This window comes from Scyliorhinus canicula, chromosome 18 (genome assembly GCF_902713615.1).
Source record: "Scyliorhinus canicula chromosome 18, sScyCan1.1, whole genome shotgun sequence".
Classification (NCBI taxonomy): Eukaryota; Metazoa; Chordata; class Chondrichthyes; order Carcharhiniformes; family Scyliorhinidae; genus Scyliorhinus; species Scyliorhinus canicula.
In genome coordinates this window covers 91,687,027-91,705,911 of record NC_052163.1, presented here as the reverse complement: position 1 = coordinate 91,705,911, position 18,885 = coordinate 91,687,027, and the positions used below count along the sequence as shown (strand labels likewise).

Genomic DNA, 18,885 nt, shown 5'->3' with positions numbered 1-18,885 from the left:
CCCCTCCCCATACCGACCGCCGACCCCGACAGCCCCCCCCCCATAGCGCCCCCTGCCCCCCAGCCGTCGCCAGCATCGATCACCCTAGTCATTCCAGATACCCTCCCCGCTCCAAGGCGGGCAAAGGCTCAGTCAACCGTGCTCCCGGATATACCACCATCAATACCGACCGTATCCACGGCACCACCACCGGAGCAGAGAAGGTCAGCACGGACGGTCAAACCACCCGCAAGACTGAACTTGTAACTCCACTTCACCCCTGACGGACTATGTGTTTTTTTTTAAACAGGAGTGAATGTGATGAATGTTATCAGTAATGATATAATGGTACCTTACCTTTAATGCACTGGCCCTTTAAGACCGGGCTTGGAACCCTGGGGGACTCCGCCTCTGGCTCCGCCCCCATGAAACGGTATATAAGATAAGGCTCACGCAGGCAACATGTGATGAGCACACTTCTCGGCTGCTGTACAGTTCTCAGATGATTAAAGCCTTTGAATCATCTATCTTCTCTCCTGTGTCATGATTGAGGGTATCTCGGGCAGCACGGTGGCCTAGTGGTTAGCACAACCGCCTCACGGCGCTGAGGTCCCAGGTTCGATCCCGGCTCTGGGTCACTGTCTGTGTGGAGTTTGCACATTCTCCCCGTGTCTGCGTGGGTTTTGCCCCCACAACCCAAAAATGTGCAGAGTAGGTGGATTGGCCACGCTAAATTGCCCCTTAATTGGAAAAAATAATTGGGTAATCTAAATTTATAAAAACAAAAAAAAAAAATGATTGAGGGTATCTCACCCCTTTTAAAAGTTAATATGGACCTGCTTTAACTGTCCGTTCAGCAACAGGTTGACAGAGATGGCCTGGTCCCATGCAGGAACATAATGGGATTAAGTCACGATTTTAGCACTTACATGTCTTAACACCAAGTTGGGCTCGAGACAGGAAGGGGAAAACGTGCTCATGACACATTGCTGACCAAAAATGACAAAATAGTACAATAGTACATAATACTACGAGCAAGTACAAGGCAAAGGGAATTAAACCATTTTGTTCCAGCAGGCCGCAAAAGCCTGGAAAACTTTTCAGTCACAAATTCTTTTAGTGGTCAATAATAAGCATGTACCAATTCAATGTAAATGGAATTTTGATTTTAGCCTTGATGGCAAATCATTGTTGCAAGCTCATTTAACAGGGCTGATACGCTGATTGCAAAGGTCAGCCGACTGCTGGTGGATGTAGCCCATTGCATTCTGGATGAATAATGATACACTTGGCTGTTGTAAAAACAATCTACTAATCAAATAAATCACTTCAGATTGAGACAGGAATAGTCACAAAATATATTATTATTGTACGACCAGAGGTTGAATAACTCAGGGTGGCAAATCGCTGCCATTCTCTGATCAAGGAAAAGGGTGCTTTGTGTGTGTGTGAAGAGATTAATGTATTGATACCTGAATATCAGTGAAATTTTAGCACTGATGAAGAGATGGCCGGACAGCTAACTCTTCTAATAATTAAAAGAAAATGTGGCTGAAGCCAAGAATTATGAGGACAGGTATCGGGGCAGCTAATGGAATTCAACTTGGGTGGTTGCACACCTGAGTTACACAGAAAACTTAAAATTTAAAAAAATTTTGACAGCTTGAATCCAATTAATATTCATGGAAATTCACAACTGCAATTTGGATAGCCAAGGCTACACTGCTGTATATGCATGGAGTACCATCTATTGATTTTCTCCCAGTGACTGTAGAGAACCATAGAGGTAAATAATACAGCAGGTAAGTAGTAAACATGTGTACATTTTACTTTTCCAACACACTGCAGCGTAGGAACTGTTGTTGGCCATTTAGCCCTCGCTGATCTGTGACCTAACTCCATACCCCTACCTTTGTACAGCTGGCAACATATAGCAGGTGCTGGAAATCGGAAATGAGAACAGAAAACTCAGCAGGCCAGGCAGCATTGTGCGGAGAGTTAAGCAGGGTTAAGTAGATTGGTGATTCTTCATCAGCTCTGCCTCCAAGGCCTGAGTGTCCTGCCTGAAGTGTGGTGCCCAGCAATGGTCACCGTTCCCCAAATGTGGTCTAACAAGGGATTTGTATAGGTATAGCACACTCCCTACCACTTTGTAGTCAAGAACTCTAGATATGAAGGCTAGCGTTCCATTTTGAATATTTTCTGTGCATTTTAATGATTGATGTACTCAAGGCTGTTTATTCCCCCACTGTTTCTATGTTTTGTTTACCATTTGGAAAGTACTTGGATCAATTATTTTTAGGTCTATAATGAATGACCATGTGCTGGATTCTCTGTCCCGCCAGCCCCTTTTTTCGGCACGGCACTCCCCCGCCGGCAGCAGAAGTCTCCGTTCCCGCAGCCGGCCAATGGAGTTTCCCATTGTGGCCACCTCTACGCTGTCGGGAAGCCCCGGGTGTGGATGTGCTGCTGGCAAAGCGGAGGATCCCACCAGCAGAGAATCCCGCAGCAGATCTTTGCTCATATCGGAATCCATTTACCACAGTTCTCCCCATTTACTCAATATGTCTATCAACATCTCTTCATAATGCAATGCTTCTCGCTACAATGCCACCTATCATTGTGTCATAAATGTGGCTAATGCCTCATTTAAGTTGTTAATAAATACAGTGAATAGTTGAGACCCCAACACGGATTCTTGCAGGGCACCACAAGTCACATCCTTCTAATTAGAGTCAATAATCCCTATTCTCTGTTTCTGCCACTCATCCAGTTTCCTAACCAGGTCAATTCACTGAATTCCAGCTCCAAATTTAGCTAACCTATCGTATGAGGCACTTTGTTAAATGTCTTATGGAGATCCACATTCATAACATCGTAGGCAACCCCTAACCACCACTTAGCTACCTCTTCCAGAAATTCAGTCAAGCCTGTCAGGCACGACACACCCATGTGATTGGCTAAACATTTCCAAGGTGGTTCAGTTATGCTATTCTTAATTAAAGACTCTAGTAATTACTCCACAGCAGATGTTAAACTAACTGATCTATAATTCCCTCGTTCCCTTCTCTCACCTTAAATGATGGCATGACATGCACAATTTTACAATTTAAAGGAACAGTTTCCAAATCGAGAGTACTCTGGAAAACTGTAGTTGCGGCATCGACAATGTTTTCAGCTATTCTCTTTAAGACCCTGAAATGGGACGACACAGTGGTTAGCACTGCTGCCTCACAGCACCATGGACTCGAGTTCGATTCCAGCCTTGGGTGACAGTCTGTGTGGAGTTTCCACGTTCTCCACATGTCTGCGTGGGTCTCCTCCGGCTGCTCCGGTTTCCTCCCACAGTCCAAAGATGTGCAGGTTAGGTGAATTGGCCATGATAAATTGCCCCTTAGTGTCCAGAAGGTTAGATGGGGTTACAGGGTTATGGGGATAGGCTGGGGACGTGGGCCTACGTAGGGTGCTCTTTCAGAAGGTCGGTGCAGATTCGATGGGGCAAATGGCCTCCTTCTGCACTGCAGGATTCTATGATTTCTATTGAAATGGACGGAATCTGAGGTCATAACAGGTGTAGTAATGAGATAAACCCAAGCAATTTTAAAAACAATTCAAATGACAAATGAGCATCTGAGGAAATTTAGCTTGTTTCATTATGGAGCTTTGCATGCATTCTTTCCTGCAATTTTATTTAAGCCAGCCTGGATAATAACCAGAGCAAATAGTTATAACCATAGAACCCCTACAGTGCAGAAGGCAGCCATTCGGCCCATCGGGTCTGTACCAACCATTCAAAAGGGCACTCTACCTAGGCCCACTCCTCCGCCCCCGCCGTATGTCTACAACCCCACCTAACCTGCACATCTTTGGATTGTGGGAGGAAACTGGAGCACCTGGGGGAAACCCACGCAGACACAGGGAGAATTTGCAAAATCCACACAGTCACCCAAGGCCGGAATGACTCCCGGGTCCCTGGCGTTGTGAGGCAGCAGCAGGGCCGGCTCAAGGCACCGGCAACTCGGGCAGTCGCCCGGGGTGCCATGTGCTAGGGGGCGCCAGAGACTCGGGTCCCGCGCATGCGCAGTTGGGCCGTGCCAACCAGCGCATGCGCGGTGGCCGCCCTCCCCCAGGGCGGCCCCCCCGCTCGATCCGCTCCCCCCTCAGTCCTCCCCCCCCGCTCGGTCCGCCCCGGTCCCCCCCCCCGCCCCCCGCCCCCCCCCCCCCCCTCGGGTCCGCCCCCCCCTCGGGTCCGCCCCCCCCCTCGGGTCCGCCCCCCCCTGGGTCCGCCGCCCCCGCCCCTCGTGTCCGCCCCCCCCGCCCCTCGGGTCCGCCCCCCCGCCCCTCGGGTCCGCCCCCTGGGTCCGCCCCCCCCGCCCCGGCCCCGCCCACCCCCCCTCGGCCCCCCCCCCTCGCCCCCCCCCCCCCTCACCCCCCCCCCCCCCCCCCCCCCCCCCAAGGGCGCCGAAGTTCAGCTTGCCCGGGGCGCCAGCAACCCTAGGGCCGGCACTGGGCAGCAGTGATAACCATTGTGTTACCGTGTTGCTTTTCTGTTTCCTCGAACCTAACACAATCTCTCTCAGGTATTTGTATCAAGGAGTGTTTGAATAATAATTACCTGACTCATTAGGGAAAGGTGATGGTGTACTGCTAATATCACTGGGTTAATAATTCAGAGACCCAGGCAACTGCTCTTGGGATCTGGGTTCAAATCCCACCACACAGCATCTGGTTGAGTTTAAGCTTAATGAATAAATCTGGAAGTGAAAAATTAGGACGGCACGGTGGCTCGGTGGTTAGCACTGCTGCCTCACAGCACCAGGGACCTGAGTTCAATTTTGACCTTGGGTGACTGTCCATGTGGAATTTGCACATTCGTCCCGTTTCCTCCGGGTGTTCCGGTTTCTTCCCATTGTGTAAAGATGTGCAGGTTCAGTGGATTGGCCGTGCTAAATTTTCCCTTAGTGTCCAAATGTTAGATTAGGTGGGGTTATGCAATTACAGGGATAGAGTGGGGGGAGTGGCCTATGTAGGGTGCTGTTATCTTGGGTAGGTGCAGACCTGATGTGCCAAATGCCCTCCTTCTGCGTTGTAGGGATTCTATGATCATTAACTAATACTTGGAATGCCTGCTTATTGCCCCATTCCATAAACATTCTCTTCATAAACATTCTCTTCCTCAATCCAGCATCCCCACACCTCCCAATTCTATCCCTTCCAACCTTGAAGACCCTGACTCCAACTGGGGTTAGGGTTCCACAATTACCGAGCAGCCTCAGGAATCTTTTGCAAATCGCCATTCTTCACATATTGTCCAGAAGTGACCGTCAGCTGGCATTCGATTGTGGGCTATGTCTCAGGGCAATGTTTGATCCTGTCCTCAATCGATGTCTGCAGATGTAGGTTTTACAGCTGTGGTCACTGGGTAGTGATCGAGAATAAGATCCCTGGCTGATTTCCACTCCAACCCCTTCCACAACTCCCCAATCCCGAAGCACTACCGTCAATTGTTGCATTAAAACTGTTGCCCCGGTTAAATTAGCTGCCTCAACACAGACCACGCATTAAGCCTGTGCCACCAACTTTAGTGTCGGCAGAGTGTTTATGTTCAATACAGTCTCTGTATTACAAAGGGAGCCATCCGATATTTTATATATCAGAAATCTACCGTTCCATTTGAAGCCACAATCAAAGCTGGCTCCTGGAGGTCAATTCCCTCTGCATCCTGTATGACATTAAGGCTTATGTTCTCACAGAAATCTTACTTTGCTAGAGGGTCTTTCGCAAATGCAGCCTTTTCATTAAGCAAAACTGTTCCAGGAAATGGCTAGGTTCACTAACTTTAAATTAACACAGAGCTCCTCTGCTAACCGCTGTGTTTTTGTGTCTTTGCCGCCAGACATCTCTAAAGAAGGCCATATTTCCTCTCTCACCATGAAGCCGTTGACCTTCCTGTTCCTCACAGCACTGTCTGGACTGGCTGCAGCCACATTCCCAGATGATAGTGGGCCCCTCAGCGCTGGCACTGCAGACTGTAAGTATATAGGAGCATATTAATAGCTTGAAAGAACAGTACATTTTCAGGGGCAGTTCATTTGGTAAGGGTTACCTTAGCATTGACCTGCCTGGGAGACATTTAATATGTTTTTTGGGATGGGGGTCTATCCTTTTCTCATTTTCTACCGAAGATGTTGGGTTGGATTTCCATCTTTGAGGTGGGTAGCGGTAGTTGGGAAATTTTCAGCCTTCGGAGAAATTGCCTGCAAAGACAGGATATTTTACTGTGGGTGGATGGGTGCTAACAGGAGCCAGGGCCCCCGCCCCTGGAAAGTGGTCGGAGGCAACTACAGCGGCTTCCGGGTGCAGAGGTGAGCTGTTTAAAAGATCTGTCCTATGAGACTTATAATATGTTATAATAAAAACAGAAAGGCTCATCAACCCCCTCCAATCCCCCCATGCCCCATTCCTGCTGCCTCATGCCCTCCAACCACTACCACGGCTCCTCATACCCTCCACGCCATCCTATGGAACATTCATGCTCATCCACCCACTATACGCACTGCATTGGGCCAAATGAACCCTATAGTGACAATAGAATGAGTTAAAAAATCTTTAAGAAATAATTCATTCAGAAAAATGTCTTGCCCTGCATTATTAATCATCCAAATAATTTAAAGCAGTAATAGCTGAAACTGCAAGCCCTTGAAATTGACAGAATAGATCATAGAGTCAGAGCTGCCAACCAAGCAATGTTTTCCCTAGAGCGCAGCTGTTTCAACACTCTAATGGATATCTGGGCTGTCAGTCAAGCCTCAATTTATATTCTGAACTGAGAGTTCCGACATCTATTGGGGGGGGAGGGGGGGGGGCGGGTGAAACAACTGCACTTCAGGGGAAATATTGCTTGATTGACAGCTCTTGCCCTGATAAATATTCTGCCAATTTTACAATATTTATTTATACAAGATAAAGAGGGTTGAAGTGCTTGCAGTTTCTTCTATGGATACTCTAAAGGGTTTGGATGATTGGCACTTTTACTGGGCTAAAGTAAATGCATTCTTTTTGAATGAATTACATTTTTAAAGCTTTTCTTATACTTTCTATTATCATTATATGGTTCATTGGTTCTAGACATAGTATATAATGGATGAATTGTCATGAAAGTGCCATAGCTGAGCATAAAAGGCGTGAGAGGCTATGGGGGTGGGTGGAGGGGCATAACGTGGCATGGATAAAACATTTGAACTTAGCTTTCAAATAGTTTCCTCATCTAGTCTATGAATCAGTGTACCTCTAAGGTGCCATGAACCACTAGTCCTTTAAAAGCTGACCCGATTCCACGTAAAGTGCAATGGAGTAGGATATGTCTATCCCCATATTGGAGCCAGTCAGGTCAAGGTTCAAGGTGCATGTTCGGATTTATAACACTTGTGAAAATTTGAAATCCTGGGAATGAGCTCATGAATCCTGCAATCAGGTCCTGGCAACAATTTTCACACCTCAATTCAGTCTCCCCAAAGGTGCCCTGGGAAGGAATGAGGAGTAGGATGTGATAGAGGAGTGGACCAAGGAGTCATGAAAAATGGTGTCAAGGGAGCAGAGGATGTGTTTGCTGATGGCATTATGCTGGAGGTGGTGGAATTGGCCGACGATGGTCCTTTGATTGCGGAAGCCTCCACATTACTCCAAAAATCCCTAATTCCTGGAATCATTCTGATAAATCTCCTCTGCATCCTCTCAAGTACCTTCCAACCGCTAGACATCCAAACACCGAGAAAGGGGCTGGATTTTCTCATTTTTTGGCAGAGTGGTGCAGCAGGTGGAAAAATGGTATGCAAGAGGTAGATCCCAAAGGCAGCTTCCTACGTCATACTTTTAGGAACATTAAAAAAAGGTTAAGGGGCGGCTCCCATGATGTCACATTGGCGGAGCCCATCCCGCCAGCTACTTATGTTTTGAAAGACTGGGGAGGTATATGTAAAGGGCGCCCCAACACAAAGAATTAAAAATGGAATCTGCACTTGCCCCACCTCCATGAGACCTCTCTCCTACCCCCTTCTGGAAGCTCCCCATCACAGAACTCTCCAAGGATCACCCCCATCATGAAACCTCCCTCCTATGGAACTCCCCCATCACAGAGCTCCCCCACCATGGAAGATCCTCAACCACGGAACATCCCGCTATGGAACTCCCTGGCCACGGAATCTCTCTCTCCGCCCCCCCCCCCTCCCCAAACTACATATGACCCCTCAGCACAAAAGCCCACACCATGGAATTGCCCCATGGAATCCACTCACCACGGAATCCCCTCACCAAAGAACTCCCCCTGCAATGGAACACCTCCCCCCTCCACCCCTCAATGCTGCCCCGGTCAATACCCCCCAGCACAGTGCTGGGGACGGTGCCAGGATACTGCCCGGGCATGACCCTCTCGCCCTGGGGATGTACTCACTTGTTCTCCTCCAGCCGTTTCTGCTCACCAGGTGCATATCATGGGGGACCTGCTGTGATTCACGTCAGCGTGCCCTCAAGGGACATGAATGGATTACGTTACTGTGGGGAGAACTATCAGGCGTAAAGGCCTGATAATTATATTTAAATATTTTCAAATGGGATCCCGATGTTGACTTTCAGGGGGCCGTGACAATTGCACCGGGAAATCCTGTCTGCATAAAAAACACATTTTGTGCCTTCCATGGGATTTCCCGTCTCCGACGCCAAACCTGCCACCGAAAACAGGACCGGAAAAATCCCCCCCAAATATTTCTCATCCGCCCAATATGAAAGCATCCATCACTCCAGAAATAATTCCTGAGAAGGATAATTAATCACTCATTGGAGAAGTGACAGGCAGCCACTTCTTCCTTTCATCTCACTTAGTTTATCAGGGTTGGGCCGAGGTTTAATCCTCAAGGAGAGTGCTTGACCTCACCTTATTGTCAAAATTGGCCCTTCACTGTCCTCGAAAGGACCACCCTGTCATGACTTCAGATAAATGACATTTTGAATTCATACCTTTAAAATGTTTTCGCCGCTGTCACATCGAGCTTCTCGTTCATTCATTCACTGAGAGTTGTATTTACACTATGCATTGTGGGAAGGTGCTCACTCAACAGCAACAAGTCCTGACCTCCAGGGAGTGACATTCCACTGTGAATTGAGGCTTTGTTTTTATTGAAAGGTTTGGGCAATGCGTCATTGTTCAATTAAGGGGCTGAGAAGATTGTCAGATGAAATTCATGTGAACTAATGAAAGTATATGCCAGACATCAGCAAGAATGCGATAAATGGTGGCATGGGGACTCGCTGAAAATGATACAGGACTGATTTAACTACATGCTTGAGTTATGGGTAGATTTAAAGGGTGGGAACCATTTTGAAACCCACAATAGGCTGTGTGGTTTCCCTTGACCTTCTCGTTCTCTGTTGACCTGGGTCAGAACTGCTTGTCGGGATATAATAGGATTACAAAGAGCTGAACATCAAAAATGTTCTTGAAACATCAACTACATGGTAGTCTGAGCTTTTTAGTATATTAGTATCAGGACATTATTCAAAAGAATTGCACTTGACCAATGAAATCTAATATTGTATATTATACCGACTGTATGATAATCTTAATGTATCCTCTCAAATTGTTCCTACTATTACTAGCATAATCGCAGATATACCGCTAAACATGAGTCCTTATTTGATTTGATACTCTTTCCATAGACAATCTCGAAGTATTTTTCTCAGACCTGCTCACAGTTCATGCTGTACAGCATTGGTGAAACCAGTGGTGAAATCTTTGTGACAGTACTGGTGGCAGAAGTGTGCCAATACATCATGCTGCGGATTGTCATAACATAGGTTTTAGTACAATTCCTGAGACATTGTGTTTCTGATTGCTGCTGTACAGTCAGGCCAAGTGGTGCTAAGTGCTTCCCTAAACAGCAGGGGAGGAAATCTGTGCATATGTACAGTCCAATGTTTCTCGCAAGCGGTGGTTAATGAACAGCACTGGGATGCACTAATAATAAAGTACTCGCTCATTATTGTTCATTATTTTAGGTTCTTTTCTTTCTCCCATCCTCTCCTGAAAGAGATTACTCAAGCTGTAGTGCAAAGGACTCCAGGCTGGCAGGCTACTTTAAAGATCTGTGAGCCTAAAGGATGATAGCCCCAGTCCTTAAAACAAGGTGGGAATTACTTCATGTGATAGGGAAATGGGAAAATATGGGGAAGACAGAGTTCCTTACAAATTTAACAACAGGAGCTCATTTGATGTTTCTCTCACCCTCTAATTCACAGCCGACTACCAGCCAGAGCGAGAGCTGGCCGATGGTTGGTCGGAAATACAAACTTTTTGTTTTATTCATTCATGGGGTGTGAATGTCACTGGATAGGCCAGCATTCATTGCCCATCCCTGAGGGCATTTAGGAATCAACCATATTGCTGTGGGTATGGAGGCAGGGTAAGGATGGTAAATTTCCTTCCCTCAAGGGCATTAGTGAACCAGATGGGTTTTTGACCGCCAACAATGGTTTTATGGTCACCATTAGACTTTGCAGATGTTTTATTGAATTCAAATTTCAACATCTGCCGTGGTGGGATTTGAACATTCAAACATCATTACTTGGGGTCTCTGGATTTCTAGTCCAGTGAAAATACCACTGTGCCACTGCCTCCCCCTACTGTAGGAGTAGAAAGGGCTGGAGGGGATGGAAGGAGAGCTCTAGGTAAGAGATTGTAATAGAGTTCAGATCCAGCAGTTCTTTTGCTGCCCTTCAGCTCCTGTGTTCCCAGCCCTGAGAAGCTGACCTGTGGCCATTAAATCCAGATGGATTTACAATCTAAAGCGTATTTATAATTAGCATATTATGAATACTGACCCAACTCTTGAGGGTGGGTTACTCAACCAACTTCCAACCTGCCCAGGTTAGGTGAGAAGTGAGCACATTCACAGTGGGTTCAAGTTAGGTATCTCATTTTTCAGAATTTAAATCGACCCCCCCCGCCCACCCACTGGTAATAGTCAGGAGTATGAAACCCAGCTTGTTTTCCTCCTCCAGAGCTCAGGACTCGTGAGGTCAACGTTTTACATTCCTAACAGATTAACTCACTCGCACTGAGCTGTGTGAAATTTGTAGCTTTCCAGCTCTGAATGGTTCAACAGCATCCAATTTATCTCGACCCTTTAAAGGGAGCCGCGGGCCAAGAAAATAATGTCCTTTATATCCAATCTGGAAAAGATAATTGAAATTTTCCCATTTTTTCAACTGCTCAGTTGGTGAATGCATTGCCTTGTGTCAGGTTTCATCCTCAGTCGAGCTGTGGTTATGATGTTACAATTGACCACAATGTCCCTGGGTGCAATAAAGTGAATAGAAATTGATCAGAATACCTGGTTACTATCCAATGGCTGCTGCCAGAAAGGACCATATCACAAGGTACATTCACCAATCCTGTGCCCACAGCAGAGCTACTAAAATCAGGAGTTGCAGGTTAAAGTTAGGGCTACGAAACTGTAATGCTGATTCTCTGATCAACTCGCTATTCCGACTGGGAAGAATAAGCAAAGCAGCATTGGTGTAAGTATCCAACATGGCCGTGAAGCTGTGACCCTACATGCCCGTAGTAACACCAACCATAGCCTATGCCAGCGAGACTTGGAAGTTACCAAAGTTAAGACGGACATCTTTCACCAGCACTGCCTTCATACGATTCTGAGTATCACTTGGAGAGGCAGCATCACCAATGATGAAATGCTATGGAGGACTGGTCTGCAGGACATCATGATGGAGAGACGACTGAGGCTGACAGGACACATTTCTCACCTCACAAACATATGCCCTGTGTGATGGTAGAATGGACTGTTGGAAGAAGACAGGGTTGACCAGAGAAGAGCTGGCAAAGTGCCTTTCTGAAGATCTCCAAGAGTGGACACCAAGTGCGTTGGAGTGAAAGAATTTGCGATGGATTGGGGCCTGTGGCAGAGGTTGCTGCTCATTGTCTCCAGTGTGAGACTGGAGTCAAAGTAATAACTTCCCTTCACATCTAACGCAGATGGGGAGAGAGAAAAAACCCAATTGCTCTTGTAAAGCTGCATTGAGATAGAAGATATCACCTTTGGAATATGCATCCTCAAATAGATTTAAGTCAAACATTTATTTGACTACACAGATGTTTTCTTATGAATTACTGCAGTCAACACTGATAATTAAATATATTTTCAGGGAATTGCCCCATTGTGCTTTGTGACACGTTCAACAATGAATCAGGATATTTCAGGCATAAGAACCTTTCCAATTCTGTTAAACATGAGTAAAGTTTGACTGCATTGCAATGAATATAAATGACCCTCATCAGCTAATTCTCTTGTTATAATAGAGTGCTGTATGGCCCAATTAGAACGTGAACTGACATATAATTCCTAATAACACCTCGGGTTGTTGACTATTGGAACTGATTCGGAGCAGCATTGTTGGGCAGTGACCTTGTGAATTCACCCAATAAAACACACACAAGGGTGAAATTAAATCTCTTAACAACCTTCTCGCTGGTTGTCTTTGTGTGTTTGTTTTTGGGTTATGTAAATACCAGTCGAATGGGACTCTAAAGCCGATTCTGATTTCACGTATTATGTTTTTTAAACGCCATCGTTGAACTGGGTGTGTGTGTGTGTCAGCAATGCATTATGATAGCATGGTGAACAGATGTGCTATCTTAATGAGCAGGCTCCAGAGAAACTGTGTATAATGTTGATCTAACCACTCCTCCCTTGATGCAAACTTGCCCAGTCTGAGGCAATTAATACCAAGCTGTGAATCAATTAATTTAGTGTCAATAAATTAGTTGACTGGAATTTATTTTCCCCTTCAATGTTCTCGCTTCCTCCTCTGAATGTTCAGTCTCATACTGTGATCTACCTCTCTCGCCATGTCAGTTTATCAGTACCAAATGGACATTCTTCATCAAGTGAGTCTCAGCAGTATATTCATCAATGGTGCACAATTCCCCAAGCCATTTGGCATTGGTGCATCGCACTCCAAGCACATTTAGTCCTTCCCTCTCAACTATATCTTCCTGCAAGACTTTCTACTCACTTCATTGGATAGTGGATATCTGGAACTCCTCCCCACTAGCCCTCCTCCGCTCCCCTCCCCCATCCCACGGCCTACCCCCAGAAAACTACTGAGGCAGGTGTCAATTAAAAACTTCAAAACCAACATTGATCATGTTCCATGATCATTATGTGAAAGGGCTCAAATTCCAAAGGTTATGATTCCAAAGCTAGGAGTAAGAAGGGAAGTCAGGCGCCCTTCACCCAAAGGGAATACACATGTGGGATGTACACCAGGGAAGGCCATTGAAGTGGTTTTAAAAGGGAGGAGTTGTTGAGGGATATGGTGAGAAAGAAAGATGGGGTTAATACAAAAAAAGGGTAAATTTTGACCCTTTTGCTCAGATTCTTACATTCTTCCAAAAGATGTTAAACTGAGTCTATCAGTGTGGGGAATAGGGGTTAAGGAACTGACATCTTTGGCAGGAGAGGGGGGTTGCGGAACAGGTCCTATGTGCACCATGCCTGACAAAATGTATACTTGTTTTTCACTCATTGATGGGATGTGTGCATCGCTGGCTAGGCCAGCATTTATTGCCTATTACTAATTGCCCATGAGGAGGTGGTAATGAGCTGCCTTCTTCAACCACTCCAGCCCGTGTGGGGGTAGGCACATTCTCATTCTTTATAAGTCAGGCAATGATTTCATTGCTACACAAAGGAAATTTTTTCATAGCATTGCAAAGATAAGCCTTAAAAACGAGGGTGGGATATTGGAAAGTTACAACTGGCAACTATCATAGAATTATAGAATTCATACAATGCAGAAGGAGGCCATTCAGCCCATCGATCCTGCACCGGCTCACCAGACGAGTAATCTACCCAGGCCCCCTTCCCCACCCTATCCTCGTAACCCCATCTAACCTACACATCTTTGGACGCTAAGGATAATTTTACCATTGCCAATCCACCTAACCTGTACCTCTTTGGACTGTGGGAGGAAACTGGAGCACCCAAGGAAATCCATGCAGGCAAGAGGAAAACATGCAACCTCTACACAGTCACCAAGGTTGGAATCAAACCTTGGCCCATGGCATTGTAAGGCAGCAGTACCAACCACTGTGCCACCTTGACACCCAGATAATAGGTATTCTTGATCATGCTGTTTACCAATGTGCAATTGCTCCTGTTGGTGTGTATGCATCCATTATGTTAGGTGACAACAGGTTCAAGCTTGGATTTGGTGTCCCCCTCCCTCTCATACTTAAGAGCCTTAAATTATGAGATTTAACACTGAGAGGATGTTATGTCTGAGAGCCTGACAATGAGTAATGCATAATAGTAATTGTACCATAACTTCAGGAATGGTGAAAAGGTCAGTGTTATTTTAGGATTACCCGTCATTGGTTTAATGATTGCAATTAAAAAAGGTTGCTTCTTATTCGTTTTTACCATATGTGCCTCCATTATTATTAAGGTTAAAACATTTCACCTCGCCCCCAAAAGATTTTAATGTTTCCCCATTCTAGTCTCACTGACTGACTTGCAACCTAATTACCCTACCAGGTGAATGGTGATCAACAAGTTGCCGCAATTCCCCAGAATACACCAACTGATCATTTAATCTGAGAAATTCCCGCATTCCTATCTGGAACACACGCACCAATTTGATTTACATTACAGCTCCTGCTTTTCCACTTCTGATACTAGCTTAAAGACAAATTCTACCAAAACAGTCTACTCCCTGCTTTGTGTGGCCAACAATAACACTCCCAGGCCAGACATGTCAGTGGTCAGATGTGCAGTAAAGCTCCATCTAAACAGACTTTTGCTTGAGTAGCGTTTAAGTTGCCCTTCTGGTACATGGTCCAAGTCACCAGTCTTCACGTGTGAGCTCACTTGTCCCACATATGTGCGGTTTTCCAATCATAGGGTTCAGGAGCAAAAGCCTCAGTTAATGTATTCCTGACCTACCCCCTTTGGCAGTAGGGGCAATCACAGTGCACATCCGCCACTGGGGGAGGTGGTGGCACAGTGGTATTGTCACTGGGCTAATGATCCAGAGTCCCAGAGTCATGCTCTGGGGATCTGGTTTCAAACCCCATTAGAGCAGATGGTGAAATTTGAATTCAATAAAATTCTGGAAACCTAGTGATGACCATGAAACCCAATGTTAATTGGTTGTTAAAAACCCATCTTACATCCTTCAGGGAAGGAAATCTACCATCCTTACCTGGTCTGACCTACATCTCCAGCAATGTAATGCGATTGACTCTTAAAATGCCTGCTAAAATAACCCAACATGCCACTCAGTTCAAGGGCAATGAGGGATAGGCAAGAAATGCTGGCCCTGTCAGTGATGTCGACATCCTATGGTTGAGGGTAATTGTACAGTAAGAAGACTTACAACACCAGGTTAAAGTCCAGGTGTTCATCAGGTGAAGGCTAGTGATTCCAAACAAACCTGTTGGACTTTAACCTGTTGTAAAACTTCTTACTGTGTCCACCCCAGTCCAGTGCCAGCATCTCCACATCAAGGGTAATTGAGCAGCGAACCTCCATGGAACTGGAGTCCAGCATGAATTAATGACATCAGATGTTGGAATATAGACAAATAAAACCTGTCAATTATAGTTGAGGCTCAAAATTGGAATAACTAACATGTTTAGTTGTTTACATTTGTAATTGGAGACTTATGGCTGAGTCCCTTTTTACTGTTACATTGTGTTTTAATATCTTTTTTTACCAGACTAATAATTAACAGGCTCTATTAATTCGGTAGCAGGTTGGAGCTCAAGATGTCGAATCACCTTGCAATACATTTTAATAATCAAAGATACGTTTTGTGCTTATAATTTGTGAAACTCATTATTAAATGAACGGTCTGTAAACTACATTTGACTTATCAATGTTTTATGTGGTCAGGTCACCCTGAAACCTGGTGAGCATTTATCTCTCCTCCACACAGGCAGTTTTGAATTGAGCCTGAACCTGTAACGTCAATATCTGTCTGAATGGTGTTTGCACTTGTTGAGGTGAGGAGTGCTCTTGTAAAAAACTACCAGCACAGGCCAGGCTCCTGGCCTATAAGCTGGCTTTTCCTCTTTAGTCTCACCAGAGTTACAGCAGGAGTTCACAAGGTGAAGAATTTTACCATTGTAATCGGTGTGACCATGGCGGGAATGATGGATCATTGCAGCTGCCGCTCTGTTCTGTACCGAGCCCAGTCTGTACTTGACCTCCCAGCCACATTGTGTGACATCCTGGGCCAGACGGCCACAATGTCAAGGGTACCCACCACCTGGCTTTAAATGAAGTGACAACAATTCCACAACCTCATGCCAACCATCACCCCCCAAATTTTGACTATTTTTTAAGAAGATATTGACTCAACAACGCAAACATTTAAAATGAAAAGCCACCATCAAAAAAAAGTACATTTGTTTTTAAAAGAACAAGTAGTATAATTTTAATGTGTATAGTTCCAGGTGGGTCAGTGAGTCCCTCTCTCTCCATCTCACCTCACTCTACCACGCTCTCCCGCGCAAATTGAGATGCAAGTTAGATTCTCCATCCAGTCTATCCTGAAAAATTACAATGGCCCTAATCTTGAAAGAGTCCTCCCTGTTTGCATCTGGCATTTCTGCTTCGAGCACTCGGGTTTTATGTCTCCAACGTCCATCACAACAATACCTAATGTGCTGAACAGAACGTCTCTGTTAAGTTCTGATCAGTGCTAATTGAGTTGATCTCAGCCAAAGCAGGCTTCAGTAGCGCTGGGTTTCTTACCACTGACCTTTGCTGGAAGGAGACTGCCAAGTGAATACACAACTGAGCTGAGCTCTGGTGCCATTTGTGGCCAGTAACCCTGTCGGCTCACACAGGGGGAACATTGTATTGGGTAAGGGAGCATGCAAAGGTGGGCTAGCAAACACAAAATCCCATCCGCGTGAATCAGAAGGCAAGAATAAAATTAGAATCAAAGCACGTCACTTCTTTCTCCACAGATGTGAGGCGGAGTGTCGCCTTTGTAGGAAGTGGCCCCGGAGGAGACCCTGGTCTCACAGGAAGGTTGGATATTCAGCGGATACTGAAAGTGAACAGGACCCTCTTCATTGGTGGCAGGTAAATATGCTGAAGAGTAACTGTCATTCAGAGTCTTGTCAACGTTATTATATGGTTCTGTGTTCAGATATTCTTTTCAATAATTTTCAGTTTCCTTTGTTAATGAGACTGTCATGTTCAGCAATCTCTCCAGGGTATTTTTGTTTATCAATTGAAATGTTAACGCATTAACATAAAAGTTTCAAAGAGCTTTGGCCTCAATTAGCATTGGCAGCGACTCTCCTGATTAAAAGTTTATTGTTTTTAAACTTCCTCATTAGTTTGGTGAGTCAGTGCATTAGCGTGGAGTTCAGGAGGGTCCAAACGCCAATGGTCCAGACTGAGCTGATCTTAGCCGGAATTCCTCTATACCCCTGAGCTGGGAAAGAGACAGATCAGCCACACTTACTGCCCCTAATCACCAACCTGTGACTCTAAATTGGGGTCAGTGTGCGCATATTCATTGGGTCTCCAACTAACTTGCCGGCGCTGAGATTTTAAATATGGTAAAGGTGGAGACAGTGTATAGGTTGTTCCAACCTACAATCTAATGTTGCCATCTCATTTCTCTGCAACAGGTCAAAGGCAGTGCTGGTTAGGTTAAAATTACAGTAAGCATGTTCCAGGCAACACTCTTTCTGCTGTGACGGAGCTGCATGGTGCCCTTATGAGGCAGTGTCTTAGTTGGCATAAATCGAAAGCTGAAATTTGCTCAAAGAGCAAGATTAACAATATCATTCAGGCAGGCTACAGAAAGGCATGTTAAGGAAATGGAAATGCCTCATTGATTCAGTCAGGGGTGCTTTATTAGGTTGTTATAGCAAGTTGTTAGCAATCTCAATTGAAATAGTAGTTCTTCATGGTTTCAAATGTACCAGAAGCTGAAGATTTTTGGATTTAAAAATTTAACTTGAGATAAACCTCCTCTTCCCCCTCTCCCAGCATGTTGATAATGTACACAAAATCCTGGTACACAAAATAACAGGATCGGAGCGATGTACAGGACATCAAGCCCATTCTTTCCACAATAGCCGGGATCTTCTGGTGCTGCAAAGTCAATGGCCATTTGCGTTGCTCGCTGGTCGTGCTGTGGGGATGAGGGGGAGGGGGGTCACCTTTGGCGGGATAGCACCTTCGGTGGGACGGGAAGATCCCGCCAGTGGGAAGGGCCAGAATTTCCCAGTCTGACTCTTGCCACCCATCTCATCTCCTGAAAAAAGTTAACCTTACCCAATAAAATATTATCCATTTTAAATTTAAGTTGCTCTCCAGCAAACTACATATTCATTTAACTCCGATTAGGGAATCAATTAAGTGGCATTTGACAAAAACACTGATCAAATGTTTTACAATTTCATTTAAAGGATAAAATTCTACAGCGACAACTCTGGTGCCTTTGACCTAGGGTAGCTTCCCAAGATACTTCACAGAAACATATTCAGACAAAAATTGACATTGAGCCAGTGAAGGGGATATTGAGTTGGAACTGTATAAAATGCCTATTATGCCACAGCATAACATGTTATCCTGTGTGCAGTTCTGGTCACCATATTATAGGAAGGATGTGACTCCATTAGAGAGGGTGCAGAGGTGATTCACCAGGATGTTTCCTTGGCTGGTTGAAGAGAGGTTGGAAAGGCTGGGGTTGTTTTCCTTGGAGCAGAGAGGGCTGAGGGTGGACCTGATCAAGGTGTACAAAATTATGATGGACATAGACAGAATAGATAGGAAGCAACTTTTCCCCTCAGTAAAGGGGTCA

The 18,885-nt window shown here is 45.4% G+C and overlaps 1 protein-coding gene across 3 annotated transcripts in view; it reads left to right on the top strand.

The window, feature by feature from the left end:
* The window catches only part of sema6bb (sema domain, transmembrane domain (TM), and cytoplasmic domain, (semaphorin) 6Bb), a 708,346-nt gene that overhangs the window by 349,915 nt on the left and 339,546 nt on the right, over positions 1-18,885 (top strand). For all 3 annotated transcript variants that reach the window (XM_038777178.1, XM_038777180.1, XM_038777179.1), the window contains 2 exons: positions 5,876-6,010; positions 17,030-17,147. In XM_038777178.1, the coding sequence (XP_038633106.1) occupies positions 5,911-6,010; positions 17,030-17,147 (218 nt within the window). In that variant the 5' untranslated portion in view covers positions 5,876-5,910. The remainder of the gene's footprint in view (positions 1-5,875; positions 6,011-17,029; positions 17,148-18,885) is intronic.